General features: G+C 37.8%; 3 protein-coding genes across 7 annotated transcripts in view; 2 read left to right on the forward strand and 1 right to left on the reverse strand.

Annotated features, from left to right (window-relative positions):
* Window positions 1-2,290, forward strand: part of LOC143896840 (uncharacterized) — a 48,464-nt gene extending 46,174 nt beyond the window's left edge. Inside the window, exon 7 of the transcript XR_013256770.1 lies at window positions 2,151-2,290. The gene's annotated coding sequence lies outside the window, so the exon portion shown is untranslated. The remainder of the gene's footprint in view (window positions 1-2,150) is intronic.
* On the forward strand, window positions 2,219-12,289 carry LOC143896841 (uncharacterized). Of its 5 annotated transcripts, XM_077404934.1 has the most exons (6): window positions 2,219-2,355; window positions 2,589-2,696; window positions 3,001-3,567; window positions 5,707-5,891; window positions 11,447-11,537; window positions 11,784-12,289. In XM_077404934.1, the coding sequence occupies exons 1-5, from the start codon at window positions 2,335-2,337 to the stop codon at window positions 11,487-11,489; spliced, it is 924 nt and encodes a 307-aa protein (XP_077261060.1). In that variant the 5' UTR covers window positions 2,219-2,334; the 3' UTR covers window positions 11,490-11,537; window positions 11,784-12,289. The 5 variants fall into 5 exon arrangements, 3 of the variants coding, with proteins under 3 accessions (XP_077261060.1, XP_077261059.1, XP_077261061.1); XR_013256772.1 differs by lacking the exons at window positions 11,447-11,537; window positions 11,784-12,289 and adding an exon at window positions 3,719-3,880 and having other exon boundaries at window positions 5,707-5,848; XR_013256773.1 differs by lacking the exons at window positions 5,707-5,891; window positions 11,447-11,537; window positions 11,784-12,289 and adding exons at window positions 3,719-3,880; window positions 3,965-4,145.
* LOC143896920 (uncharacterized) lies at window positions 11,679-12,829 on the reverse strand. The gene is made up of 4 exons (XM_077405089.1): window positions 12,626-12,829; window positions 12,283-12,471; window positions 11,920-12,104; window positions 11,679-11,699 (listed from the first exon to the last, which is right to left on the reverse strand). Exons 1-4 carry the CDS (start codon window positions 12,690-12,692, stop codon window positions 11,679-11,681), a joined length of 462 nt encoding a protein of 153 aa, XP_077261215.1. The 5' UTR covers window positions 12,693-12,829.
* Between the last annotated feature and the right edge of the window lie 12 nt (window positions 12,830-12,841).

The raw sequence follows: 12,841 nt of genomic DNA on the forward strand, positions 1-12,841 counted from the left end.
CACATGTTCAGCGTGCGCTCCTGGGCCCAAGCGGGGGGGGCAACCGAGCGGTGGGGCAGCCCCAGTGGTGGGACAGCCCCCACCGACCGCACTCGGGGTATAAATAGGGGACTCGAGCCTACTCGAGTCACCAGTCCTGTCCGACTCCTGTTCCCGACACGACCTCTCTCCGAGACCGCTTCACCACGTTGGGCGCTCCCAACGACTTCCTCCGTACAGAGAACGGGTGCTCCCGTTCTCACCTGGGCGCTCCCAGGGTACGGGCCTCCCCAGCTGGGTGCTCCCGGTTGGCATTACCTGCCCTTTCCTGCCTCTGGGTCGGGCGCTCCTGACCCCCTCCGCCGTACGGAAGACAGGCGCTCCCGTCTTCAAGCCGGGCGCTCCCGGTGTACGGGCCGCTCAGTTGGGCGCCCCCGACTGAGCTCCTGACCGACCTGCCTACCCGCGAATCCGCAAGGCAACCGTGCCTCCGCGCCTGTCCGCGAGTCCGTCCGACCGCGCATCAACCCGGTACACGTACACTGCGGCTCAGCGGAGCGACACACACACACACTGACACTCACGCCCTCCATCAAAATGTACTGTAAATAGTGTGAATAAATAGCTTCATGTGAAACGGACCAGTGTCTCCACGTTTTCTCACCCTGGCCTGGCGAGCGAATTCCGAGCGAGAAAACGCGAACGTTACAAAATAATATTTCAATATTATTTAAAAACGTGTAATACATCAGTAATATTTCTGAAATATTTCATTGTAATACGTAATGTTTCCACTATATTGCAATATTACTGCAATATTTCTGCAATATTATGTGCTGTGTGGGAATACACTAGATATTTGCGTCTTTACCCATTCATGTCCATTCCACGCCGATAATTTTACCGTGCCAACACCGCATATTTTCAGGCAAGTTCCATCGCCTATCCTTACCTTACGGTTATCTGTGACCTCGCTGTAACAATCAAACAAAGTTAAGTTATTACACATGTGCTCGCTCGCACCGCTGTCCATACACCAATCAATTCCGCTTAATGGTTGTTTTCCTGTGAGCGCTGTTTCCTGTTCGTTACACCAATTCGATGCCAATAGAGTTTCGCCAAGGAATGCATTTCCCTCTGTTTCTTCCTGCGTCGGTTTCTTCTTTTCTTCTTTATTCTTCCTGAGACGACAGTCAGCCATCAAATGTCCAGGCTTCTTACACCACAATAGCATGTTCTCTGTTCTTTCTCTTCTGTTCTTGATCTCTTGCTTTAAAACAATTTTTGGCTATGTGTCCCATTTTGTTACATACAAAACATTTAATCGCTCGATTTCCACTCTGCTTCTTCCTGCTGCTGTCCGTACTACTCGCCAGGGCTGTTACCGTTTCACTAGAGTTGATCCTTTCCTCTTCTATTAAGAGTCTTGAAGTAAGCTCCTGCAGTGTTTGAGAGTCAGCCGCAGTGGATTCCCAGGCCGATACGAAAAGTCTGTCTGGAAGCGACATTAATACTTTCGTAATAAACATACTTTCAGATATGTCTTCTCCCATCTGTCTTAACTGGCTTCTTATTATTTCTTCCAGTCGAGAAATAAACACTGAATTGCTTTCTCCTTTGTTCTCCAGCGCGAAGAACTTTTGCTGTAGCAAATGAACGCTTACTTTAGATTTCTTCTCGTACACCGAAAGCAGCTTCTCCCACATCTCATTGGACGTACTACACGACAGCACATGTACTAGAGGACCTTCTTCCATTCTTGTGACGATTATTTCTTGAGCTTTTACATCAAGCTTTTCCCACTCTTCAAACGATGCCGCGGGCCGTTTCCTTGTTCCCGTCACAATGTCATATACGCTTTTTGCTCTCAATACTATCATTATCTGGAACTTCCACGTAATGCAGTTTTCACCCGTGAATTTGATTACGTTCTGATTTGAGCTTTCCATTTTTCCGTTCTTTTGCTATCACTCTCCTTCGTCTAGAAGATTCTTCCTAACCTCAAGGACTTTGTTGTTTCCTTTGAGTTTTTTGATCCGTGCACACACGATCTTTTACGGGACTGGGCCCATAACCTGTTGTAATATAAATTGGGGTGCACAGAACAAGCCACACCAGTCAATTGACGAACTACAAAATAATTTATTCTTTCTCTTGTACAAAACGGTTAGATCGCCAGAACGGAAAGGAACGTAATGAAAAAAACGGGCGCGCTCTCGTAACGCTTGGCGCGCGCGGTAAACAGAAACGGAAAAACACGAGAGACACCTCGGGGAGACGCGCAGAACAAACGGGCGCGTCTTTCAAAAACTAACTAGATTTCTATAATATATCTGTCATCGCCTTCCAACAAAGATGTTGCGCGCTCATATAATTGTAAGAAAAATTGCTGTATATTTTAAATATATTTAAAAAATAATTGCATGTATTTTTTACCTATAAAGATCTGGAATTTTTAGAAATTTATTTCCAAAGTTTGTATAAATAACTTGTTAATTGAATATCGAAAAACTCTATGTGATCTTTTTTACATAGTACATTAAGTTTAACTGTTTTGACAGAACAAAAACTAAAAGTTATATTAAAGAGTTTTGTTGCTTATGTTGCAGACTCACTTACAATTAGAGAGCAAATTCAAGTGCCCGAAATGTCCGAATGTGTACAAAAGTAAACGGTACTTGAATGAGCATCTGTTGAAGCACGAGGGCATAAAAAAGGTATAATTATAAATTTAACTAAAAATATATTTAATAGTTAATCAAATAAGTTTGGTTACACATTTCCAAGATTTCTTCATGTCGTAATTTTATTTAATTAACACACAAACCAGTATTGAGTTTTAATATCAACATTACATTTTAATTTATATAATAATAAGTAGTATTATAATGAATAAGGTACATGTAGATATGTTCTTAATCAGAATTGCACTTGCTAGATCCTCGAGCTGATATCTTTTCGTTCAGGTCCATTTGGGTATATTTTGCATTAACTCGGTTATTTTATTTTTATTACTTCTAGGAATCTTCGAAGAATCAACGCCAAGAGATACAGAAACAGCCCGCTGACTATCAAACGAATAAAGGAGACGATCCGATGCAGGAAGGAGTGACTTTCGGCACGGAATATCCGATAGAATATTCGAACATCATTATTAAAGAGGAATGCCTGCCAGATTTAAATTTGGAATTGTATCCTTCGAACCAAGAGACACAGAAACAGCCCGCTGGCTATCAAACGAATAAAGGAGACGATCCGACACAGGAAGAAGTAACTTTGGGCACGAAATATTCGACAGAATATTCGAACATTATTAATAAAAAGGAATGCCTGCCAGATTTAAATTTGGATATGTATCCTTCGAACCAAAAGACACAGAAACAGCCCGCTAGCTATCAAACGAATAAAGGAGACGATTCGATGCAGGATGGAGTAACTTTGGGCACGGAATATTCGACAGAACATTCGAACATTATTATTAAAGAAGAATACCTGCCAGATTTAAATTTGGATGTGTATCCTTCGAACCAAGAGACACAGAAACAGCCCGCTAGCTATCAAACAAATAAAGGAGACAATCCGATGCAGGTAGAAGTAACTTTGGGTCCGAAATATTCGACAGAATATTCGAACATTTTTATTAAAAAGGCATTTTTAATAAATGCCTACTAGATTTAAATTTGGAATTGTATCCTTCGAACAATCCAATAGTGTGTTTTTTTTTTATTATCTTTTATAGTTTTGGAGATATTCGGCTGAAAAGAGGGAAACCGATCTTTTTTAAAGGGGTGTTTCACCCCTTAAATTCGCGTATGGACACGTATAGAAAAATACGTGTCCCTTATTTTCATCCAGAGAACAACATACTAAAAGCTCATCAAAATCGGAGGGGGACACTTCCGTGAGTTTCCTTGTTAGTTAATAATTGCTTTCTTTTCCACCAATCTGCATAAAAAAATTCGATGTCTATAATAATTATATATAGGGGTGACATGTGTGGCGGTCGACTGTATAGTTGTCATCTCTCGAGATGGACTAATCTTCATCCCACCTAAAGCCTTTATAAGAAATTGATTAAAGAGTTAAAAGCTTTGAGTGAAAGAATACGAGATTATAATTACGTGAGATTGTAATCTGATAATAAAAGGATAAAGATATATACTTTATATACTCCAAGGGGGCCTTAAAGGGCATTTTTAAAGGGACCCAACCCTATCCAATTCTATCCAATTCAAGGGGGGAGAGACGTTTTTCAATGGACGTATCCAACCCTATCCAATTTTATCCAATTCAAAGGGGGAGCAGAGGTGTTTTTTAAGGGACGTACCCAACCCTATCCAACTCTTTCCCTATTTGTAATCTGATAATAAATTGATACATAAAAAAGATATAATTATATATGTAACCAAAATATATATAATATTTAATAAAATAAGTTTGGTTACACATTTTCAGGATTTCTTCATATCGTAATTTTAATTAACACATAAACCAGTATTGAATTTTAATATTAACATTACATTCCAATTTACATTTAAAAAATAAAAAAGTAAAAAAATAGTGCAAATTTCTAATTGGCTTCCTCATAGAGGAAGTGATGTCTTAAGATCACGGTCTTACATACAGGTCTCTCAACTCTGATGTGTGTATGTGCCAAATTTACCGAAATTTCTATAACTCCAGAACTAATTAACCAAATCTTAACGAATTGTATATGAAATAGGGGTAGAATTTTCCGGGGAGTACTATAGAGTAACAGAGTGTATAGTTTTTTGTTACCAATTTTCTGGAAATTGTTTTTTTTTATTTTTCTAATTCTTGAGTAAAAAAATTTGACGAAGCAAAAAGAACCCCTTGATTATTAGCAATTTTTATTAATTCTATATATTCTTCAGTTTTTTCTACCTTTTTATTTCATATATAATTCGTTAAGATTTGGTTGATTATAGTTCTGGAGTTATAGAAATTTTGGTAAATTTGGCACATACATACACACATACACACATAATAAAAATTGCTAATAATCAAGGGGTTCTTTTTTAATAAAGTTTTGAATTTTTGCAGAAATGTTTGTTTATGCTTTAATTTCCGCAAATTTGAAGATATCGATCTATTTCTAATTTTATTATATTTTTCAGTCTTTTCTACCCCTATTTCATATATAATTCTTTAAGATTTGGTTGATTAGACTCAGCTTTATACGTGATCAAAGGTCCCTAATTTTTAGAAAAATGTTTGTAATAGCTTTAACTTCTGTAAATTTTAAGATATCGGTTTATTTTTAATTTTGTTATATTCTTCAGTCTTTTCTACCCCTATTTTATATACAATTCGTTAAAATTTGGTTGATCAATTCTGGAGTTATAGAAATTTCGGTAAATTTGGCACAGACATACACACATACACACATACATACACACATACCGACATTTTTTAAAATAACGATTTTTCGACGTTTTAGAACATTCTGAACACATTGGCAAAAGCAACTAAAAAAATTTTTTTTGCAAAAACAAAGCTTCCTCTATGAGGAAGCAAAAATGTATGTATTACCTATAAAAATCTGGAATTTTTAGAAATTTATTGCCAAAATTTGTATAAATAACTTTTTAATTAAAATATCGAAAAACTCTATGTGATCTTTTTTACATAGTACATTAAGTTTAACTGTTTTGACAAATGCAGAACAAAAACTAAAAGTTATATTATTAAAGCGCTTTGTTGCAGAGTCACTTAGAGAGCAAATTCAAGTGCCCAAAATGTCCGAATGTGTACAAACGTAAATGGTACTTGAATGAGCATCTGTTGAAGCACAAGAGCACCCATAAATATGAATGCTCTATCTGCAAAAAAACTTTTGGTCAGCGATCGAACCTCACTCGTCATCAGAAAGAAGTGCACTCTGGGTCTAGGTAATATCTTCAAAACATTAACGATTAAATTAAAATGGATTAAATTAAATGAACAAAGACTCTAATCTTTATTAATTAAAATAAAAATAAATAATCAAAAAAATAACATTGATATGATTTAAATCCAAGAACAATTCCAAAAGTAAGATACTCACATTTGAATTAAATAAGTGAAATTTTTATTTTTATTTTTCAATTACACATATGTATTGTATGTATGTTTATATACATATATATAGTAAAATTTATTATAAACCTATTTTTCCAAAAAAATCTAATAGATTCAAGTAGATAGATAGATAGATAAAAATGATACTTTATTACCCCAAGGGGTCTAAAAGGGCGTTTTGTAGAGACGTACCCAACCCTGTACATCCAATTTACAATAACTTATGTTTTACATACATTATGTTACATATAATTTTTATAGACATATTCCTCTTCAATCTTTTTCGCTGTCTCGTCCTCCTCGGTCCTCTTTCGTTAATTGTTGGATCCTCCCTCTTCATTTTCTATTCTCCTCCGTCCATCTCCTCCATCTCGTACATTCCTCCCATATATGTTCCCATGTCTCCTCTTCCCTCCCACATATCCTGCATTTTTTATTCTCCTCATTTCCCCAGTATAGTCTCTCCCTCACTTCGTTACCAGTCTAAATCTTGCAACCCTGCTCCATCTTGCTTCCTCCCATCCCTTCTTTAGATAATCCGGAATCCCGTCCTTCCTTATACTCTATTATACCACCTATTGTACTTCGATTCTACGATCTTTTCCATCCTTTCTTGTTTCTCCTTCCATTTCTCCTTCTTCTCCAATATCTCCTCTTCTAACTCCTCCTTCCCTTCCACTTCTACCCCAATTTTTTCCAGATAGTCCTTTCTCTCCTGCTCCCATCTTCCTATTATCCTTCCCCTCTTCCATCTCTCTTTCATTTCTTCCAAACACTTTTTCGCTATTTCTCCTCCTTTACCTTCTTCCAGTTTTCTTTCAAACTTCTATGCTCTCTTACTTGCTCTAGCTCCCATCTTTTCCCTTTCTAGTTCATCTCTAACCATATATCCTGGCGTCCTCCAGTTTAATCCAAGTACCCATCTGAGATATCTCTCGTGAATACCTTCTACCTCCCTCCTTTCCTTCCATCCCCATATTTCTACCCCATATCCCATCACCGTCCATATCAGGGTGTCATATAGCCAGATCCTTCTTTTGCAGTCTTTTCCACATCCTTTTCCCTATCCCCCACACTTCTCTCATTACTCTCTTGCTGCCTTCCTTCTTCTCTCTCTAATATGCGCCTCCTGTCCTCCATTCTCCTTCAACGTATACCCCAGATATTTGAACTTTTTGACTTCCTCTAACTTCTTTTCCTTCCATCTCTAGTCATACTTCTTCTTTTTTTCTCCACCCTTTCTAAACCTCATTATCTTTGTCTTCTCTATACTCAGTGTTAAGCCTTTCCTGTCTAGATATCCCTCTAACCTGCTTATCATTGACCAGTGTTGCGCCCGTGCTGAGACACTTGTTGCGTACTGAACTTCGCTCACGAGAAGCCTGAACTTCGCTCTGCGGAAGCTTCAAGCCGAAGCGCGTCTCTTGACAACGGGACTCTTTGATATATTGATTTTCTACTTCGACTGTCTGATTTACGGGGAGACTCGGAACGTTCGGACGAGTTTTCCTTCAGATACGCATTCTTGTATAAAGATCTTGAATAAACCTAAGTGCCTTTTATAAACGAGTCTTGTCTCTCTTACGCGAGTCCGGTAGTGCGCGGCGCGAACGCAAGTGCTTAAGATTAGCGGAGCGCAGCGCAACAATCTCATGTCCTGTTCCTCCTCCGCCAACAGTGCTATATCATCTGCATACATTAGCGTGTATATTTTCTCACCTCTTAATCTCATGCCTCCCCATCTGCCTTTCTTCATATGTAATCCTCTATGTCCGCGATTAACAAATTGAACAATATTGGGCTTAGCGGGCATCCTTGTCTCAAGCCCTTCGTCGTCCAAAATTGTCCTCCATTCTCTCCTCCCTTTCCCACTCTGCTCTTTGTTTCTCTCAATGCCTCCTCTACCCTGTCTATCAGTCCTTGTCTCACTCCTCTCTTTCCCTCTCTCATGGCCTTAATTAATACTTTTTTATTCACTAAGTCAAATGCCGCCTTCAAATCCACAAATAGTACTGTCATCTTTCCTTTCTCTTTCCCTAGTTGTCTATTCACCAAGTAGTTCAAAGCAAATATTTGATCCATCGTCCCCATTCTTTTTCTAAATCCTGCTTGATTATCTGGAATCAAATTCTTCGTTTCTATCTCCTTCCTTATCCTTTCCGCTAATATCGCCGTGTAAATTTTGTACATCGAAGATATGATAGTTATCCCTCTATAGTCCTTCACCTCTCGCCCTTCTCCTTTTTTTACTATTGGGATTATGTCACCTTCCTTCCATTGCTCCGGCCAGCCTTCCCCCCTCCAGACCCGTTTGCATATTTCCCATATCCATTTCACAATTTCTTTTCCTCCAAATTTCCACGCCTCGTTCGGTATCCCGTCATTGCCTATTGCTTTTCCTGTTTTCAGTTTTTTTATTACTATTCTTACCTCCTCCAGTTCTATCTCTTCCTCTTCTTGTCTGCCCCCTCCTCCTTCCCTTTTCACCACCCTGTTCTCCACTCCACCCATTAGTTCCATGAAATATTCCTTCCACTCCTCCGGTTTTATCTTTTCGTTTATCCTCTTCCTTCTCTTCCTCACTCTGCCTATCAATTCCCATACCTTTCCTTCTGTTCTCTTCTCCTATTTCTCTAATCATCCTTTCTTTCTCCTCCTTCTTTCTTTCGCACATTTCCCTATACTCCTTCCTTCCTTCTCTATATCTTTCCGCCTCTCTTTTTCCTTTTCTCCAGTTCTCCTTTTCCTTAGTTCTCTCCTCACTCCCCTCTTTCTCTCCCTGCATTCCTCATCCCACCACCCTCTTCTGTTCCTGTTAGCCCCTCTTTCATTCTCTTTTTCATTCTCCTCTATTACTCTTCTTATCTTCGACGTTCCTTCCTCTATCTCCTCTTGCAGATCTCTTTTTCCTCCAATCATACCTAGCCTCTCCCTAAATTGTGTTCTTCCCTTTTCGCTCCATATCCCTCTTCTTCTTATTCTTTCTGCTCCTCTCCTTCTTTGGTTTCCCTTTGGGCTACCTCTCACCCAGAGTATTAATGGGTGATGGTCTGAGTCTACCCTTTCTCCTACTTCCAGTCTTTCTACTCTCTCTTTCTCTAACCTCCTCATCCCCTAATACGTAGTCTATAACTGTCTCACCTTTCCCTCCTGTGTATGTAAATTCTCCCTTATCCCCATTCATGCCTCCGTTTAATATCATCCATCCTCTTTCCTCGATAAATTCCAGTAGTTTCCTACCATCCTTATTTACCTTCTTGTCTTTAGATTTTCTCCCTTTTTCCTCCCCTATTTTCCCTCGACTTCCTTTTGCCATCCTCCTTCCTCTCCTGTTCTCGCATTAAAGCACCTACTATAGTCCTTATTACTCCTTTTTCCCTCTCCTCCGTCCACTCCTTCAAACCTTCTAACTTCTTGTCTATATCGTTGTTTACATAGATTCCTATTATTCTCCATATTTCCTTTCCTATTCTTATCTTACCTTCGATTTTTCCTTCTTCCTCTACCATCCCCCTTCCTTCCTTTACCTCTTCTACACTTTTCCTTATTCCTAATAACATGCCTCCGCACGCTCTACCTTTCCTGTTTTTTCTGGCTGCTAACTGTACTCTCCATTTATATTATCTTGGTAACTTCTCTTTCTCTTTCTCCCATCCTTTCTCATCCATCCAAGTCTCCATCATTACAATCACATCCCATTCCTTTATCCCTTCCCAGAAGTCCTTATCCTTGTTTTTTATACCTGCTACGTTCTAGAAAGCCACTCTCCACGTCTCTTCCCCCCTGCCATTTCCTTTCTTTTCCTTTTCATATCCCTCGCCCCCCCCCTCCCCCCTATATCGTTTCTTCCAACGACTTCCTTTTTCTCCTCCTTTATACTTTCTTCGTCCATTTTAAAATAGATTCAAGTATTTATCCTGATATGACATTAATTTTAAAATGTGTTTTACATACATACACAAACGTCTAGTTTGTTGAGTCAATTTTGTGCTCCATTTATCATTTCTTGATTTAAAATAAAATATTTTCTTGACAAAAATGTTTTGACTTCCTAAATAAGTAAAAATTAAAAGATATAAGGTTAGGATTATGAAAAAGACGTCGAGAACGTATTTGTTTGTGTTGTTTCATTTTTTTGATAAAATCAACAAGCAAGAATTTAATTCTTTAATGAGGACGGCGAGATGACAAGCTCAGCGCAGAGGGCAGCACCAAAAATGGTGGCTATTCATAATGTTTACGTTTAATGAGTAGAGAGGTTTGGAAAATTTTTTAACATGCCGGGAGAATCGGGGGGAATGTGTGTGGCATATGGATGTAAAAATAAAGGAGCGCATCGGTTCCCGAGGGACAAGATGATGAAAAAACGGTGGATCACTGCTATAAAACGCAATTTATGTCCGAATACAAATTCGCTGTGCACAAACCACTTTAGACCTGAGGATTATATTACCACCGGCTTTGAAAGTAGTGATGAGTTTACAATAAAATTAATAGACATAATGAAACATATGTTTAGTCGCGAATTTTTATTCGGACATGAATCCTCGCGTTTTATAGCAGTGATGATCCACCGTTTATTTTTCATCTTGTCATTTTTGTCCCTCGGGAACCGATGCCCTCCCTTATTTTTACATCCATATGCCACACACATTCCCAGCATGTTAAAAAATTCCGAAATATTCACGTTTATGTACACAGATTTTCTCGTTAACGATATGCTCAGTACTCTGTGACAGTTCGATGCGTCCCCAATTTCGCTAGCGCCCTTAGCGGCTAAGAGTGGCACGCGCCGTCCCCATAATAAAATAATAGGCTCACTTGAATAAATTCAATAAAATGATTGAATTTTTGTTTGGAGATTTTATGGAGATGTAAATCAATGATAAGCTTAAAATTAAAACGAATTTTTTTATTTCAAAATTAGTTATTTTTATTTCTTTTAGTATTTCTTTTAAATATCCAAAAATAAGATCAATCAGATGGCAGATTAGTAAAACCAAGTTAAGTCCAAAAAATCAAAAGTACGCAAACTTTTGCACGATACTGTATTATATGTATATACACACATATATAATATACACACTCCACTGTACGACTATATTAGTAATTTATATTAATTTTACCTAAAATATTTTTTTATATAAAACATACATGTTTCGAGATATCTCGCCCCGTCCCGGATTATATATATATTAAAAGAATTATATTAAATAGACAATAGTTCCGGAAAGATATAAAACAATTTTAACTTTTTTGCTTTAATTTTTCTTATTTTTCCTGTTCGAATATATGTATATAATATACATTTTAAATTAATTTTGATATCTGTTATTGCCATGTCTTAGTACTAAAGATACTTCTTCGTTATATTGAAATTTTGTAGCAAAACCTTGACAGAACGCGAAAAGAAAGCTGAAGAAGAATGATTTCTATGCGAGCAAAGGGTACTACAGTGAAAGACATTGCCGCCGCATGTAAGACTTCAAAATCAGTCGTACAACATGTATTAAGAAATTTTAAGATGAGAGACCATGTAAAGTTACGATCCAGCGGCCGATCAAAAATTACGACTATGCATGAGGACCGCGAAATTGTTGTCTTTCCAAACAAAACCGCTAATGCACCGCTACCGAAATCTAAGCCAAATTTTTGAGTTTTTATGGCAAAAATCTATCAATTAATATTATTATAAGGCTTAAAGAATGCTTGTTTATTTGAAGGACGATCCGTCAGAAGCCCGGCAAAAGTTAATTTAAAAAAAAGAAAAAAAGAGAGCAAGATTTGAATTTGCAATGGCACATTTAACACAGAAACATTGGACTGACAACGAACAGAAAAGGATTCAGGTGCAATCACGTGCTTTATCATATTTGAGCATTTCGTCCTATGTAATCGTAGATTCTCGAGATTGCTTCCTTTCCCTAAGATTGATAGAAGCTCGCCTAGATGATCTACCGAGCGAATAGATGAGTGCATTGTTATATATAATGCTAGCTTTATATCCACGATTTTCTTCTCTGCAGTTATTGTAGCCTGATATCCTTCAAATAATAAAAGATAAATCATATAAATATACAAGAATTCTGCACTATAGTTCATTGTGTTTCTATTATTTAAAACATTCTCAGCTTTATATCCTCCAGCTTAACGTGTAACGGATGAACTTTTGAGGATAAGGCTGGAGAATGAAAACATGGAATCAATCTCAATGGCTGTTACCGTGGCTCATCAAAGATTTATATTTTGTCCTGTTCAACACTGCAGAATTCTCCCTGTGCTTTTTCGAACGTGCATGTTTTTGAAGATCCGAAAGATGACGTCTCAATGATTGATCGCAAATTTTACAATAAGCTTCGTTTGGATCGTTCGGATTCTTGTATTTTGCCGAGTCAATGTGTTGCAACCATCCTACAATAACGGTTTTATCTCAACGTTAAACACGGTATCGAAATTATCGAATACGAAATAAAGCACCACATTATATACATATGTAGTATGTACAAAGGCTCGCATTCATGCTTTACACTCTTTACAGTATCATTTGTAAAATACACAAGTTTACCTTTAGCCCATTCGGTGGACTCCCACTCCTTACAATATTTTCGTTTGTCTTTTTCGTACTTGCCCATACTTAAGTACTTCACTTCAGCTCTTAAAAATAACTCCTGTCAGGAATAATAATTTTCTTCGCATTGAAAACTTCAATTTGTATCTTTATCGCGTTTAGAGAAACTTCAGGATTCAATGTGTCGTCGCGAAAAACGGCGAAATGTGAGGA

The sequence above is a fragment of the Temnothorax americanus genome, unplaced genomic scaffold (genome assembly GCF_048541705.1).
Source record: "Temnothorax americanus isolate GAGA-0224 unplaced genomic scaffold, ASM4854170v1 Scaffold2, whole genome shotgun sequence".
Lineage (NCBI taxonomy): Eukaryota > Metazoa > Arthropoda > Insecta > Hymenoptera > Formicidae > Temnothorax > Temnothorax americanus.

Excerpts from the sequence above, each read along its gene's own strand:
- LOC143896841 (XM_077404934.1), top strand. The coding sequence starts at position 2,335 with ATGTTGCGCGCTCATATAATT. Across the intron at positions 3,568-5,706 it reads AAGGAGACAATCCGATGCAG|AGTCACTTAGAGAGCAAATT; the intron begins GTAGAAGTAACT and ends GCTTTGTTGCAG. Across the intron at positions 5,892-11,446 it reads GAAGTGCACTCTGGGTCTAG|CAAAACCTTGACAGAACGCG; the intron begins GTAATATCTTCA and ends GAAATTTTGTAG.
- LOC143896920 (XM_077405089.1), bottom strand. The coding sequence starts at position 12,692 with ATGGGCAAGTACGAAAAAGACAAACGAAAATATTGTAAGGAGTGGGAG. Across the intron at positions 12,472-12,625 it reads GTCCACCGAATGGGCTAAAG|GATGGTTGCAACACATTGAC; the intron begins GTAAACTTGTGT and ends CCGTTATTGTAG. Across the intron at positions 11,700-11,919 it reads GCTCAAATATGATAAAGCAC|ATTTCGGTAGCGGTGCATTA; the intron begins GTGATTGCACCT and ends AATTTGGCTTAG.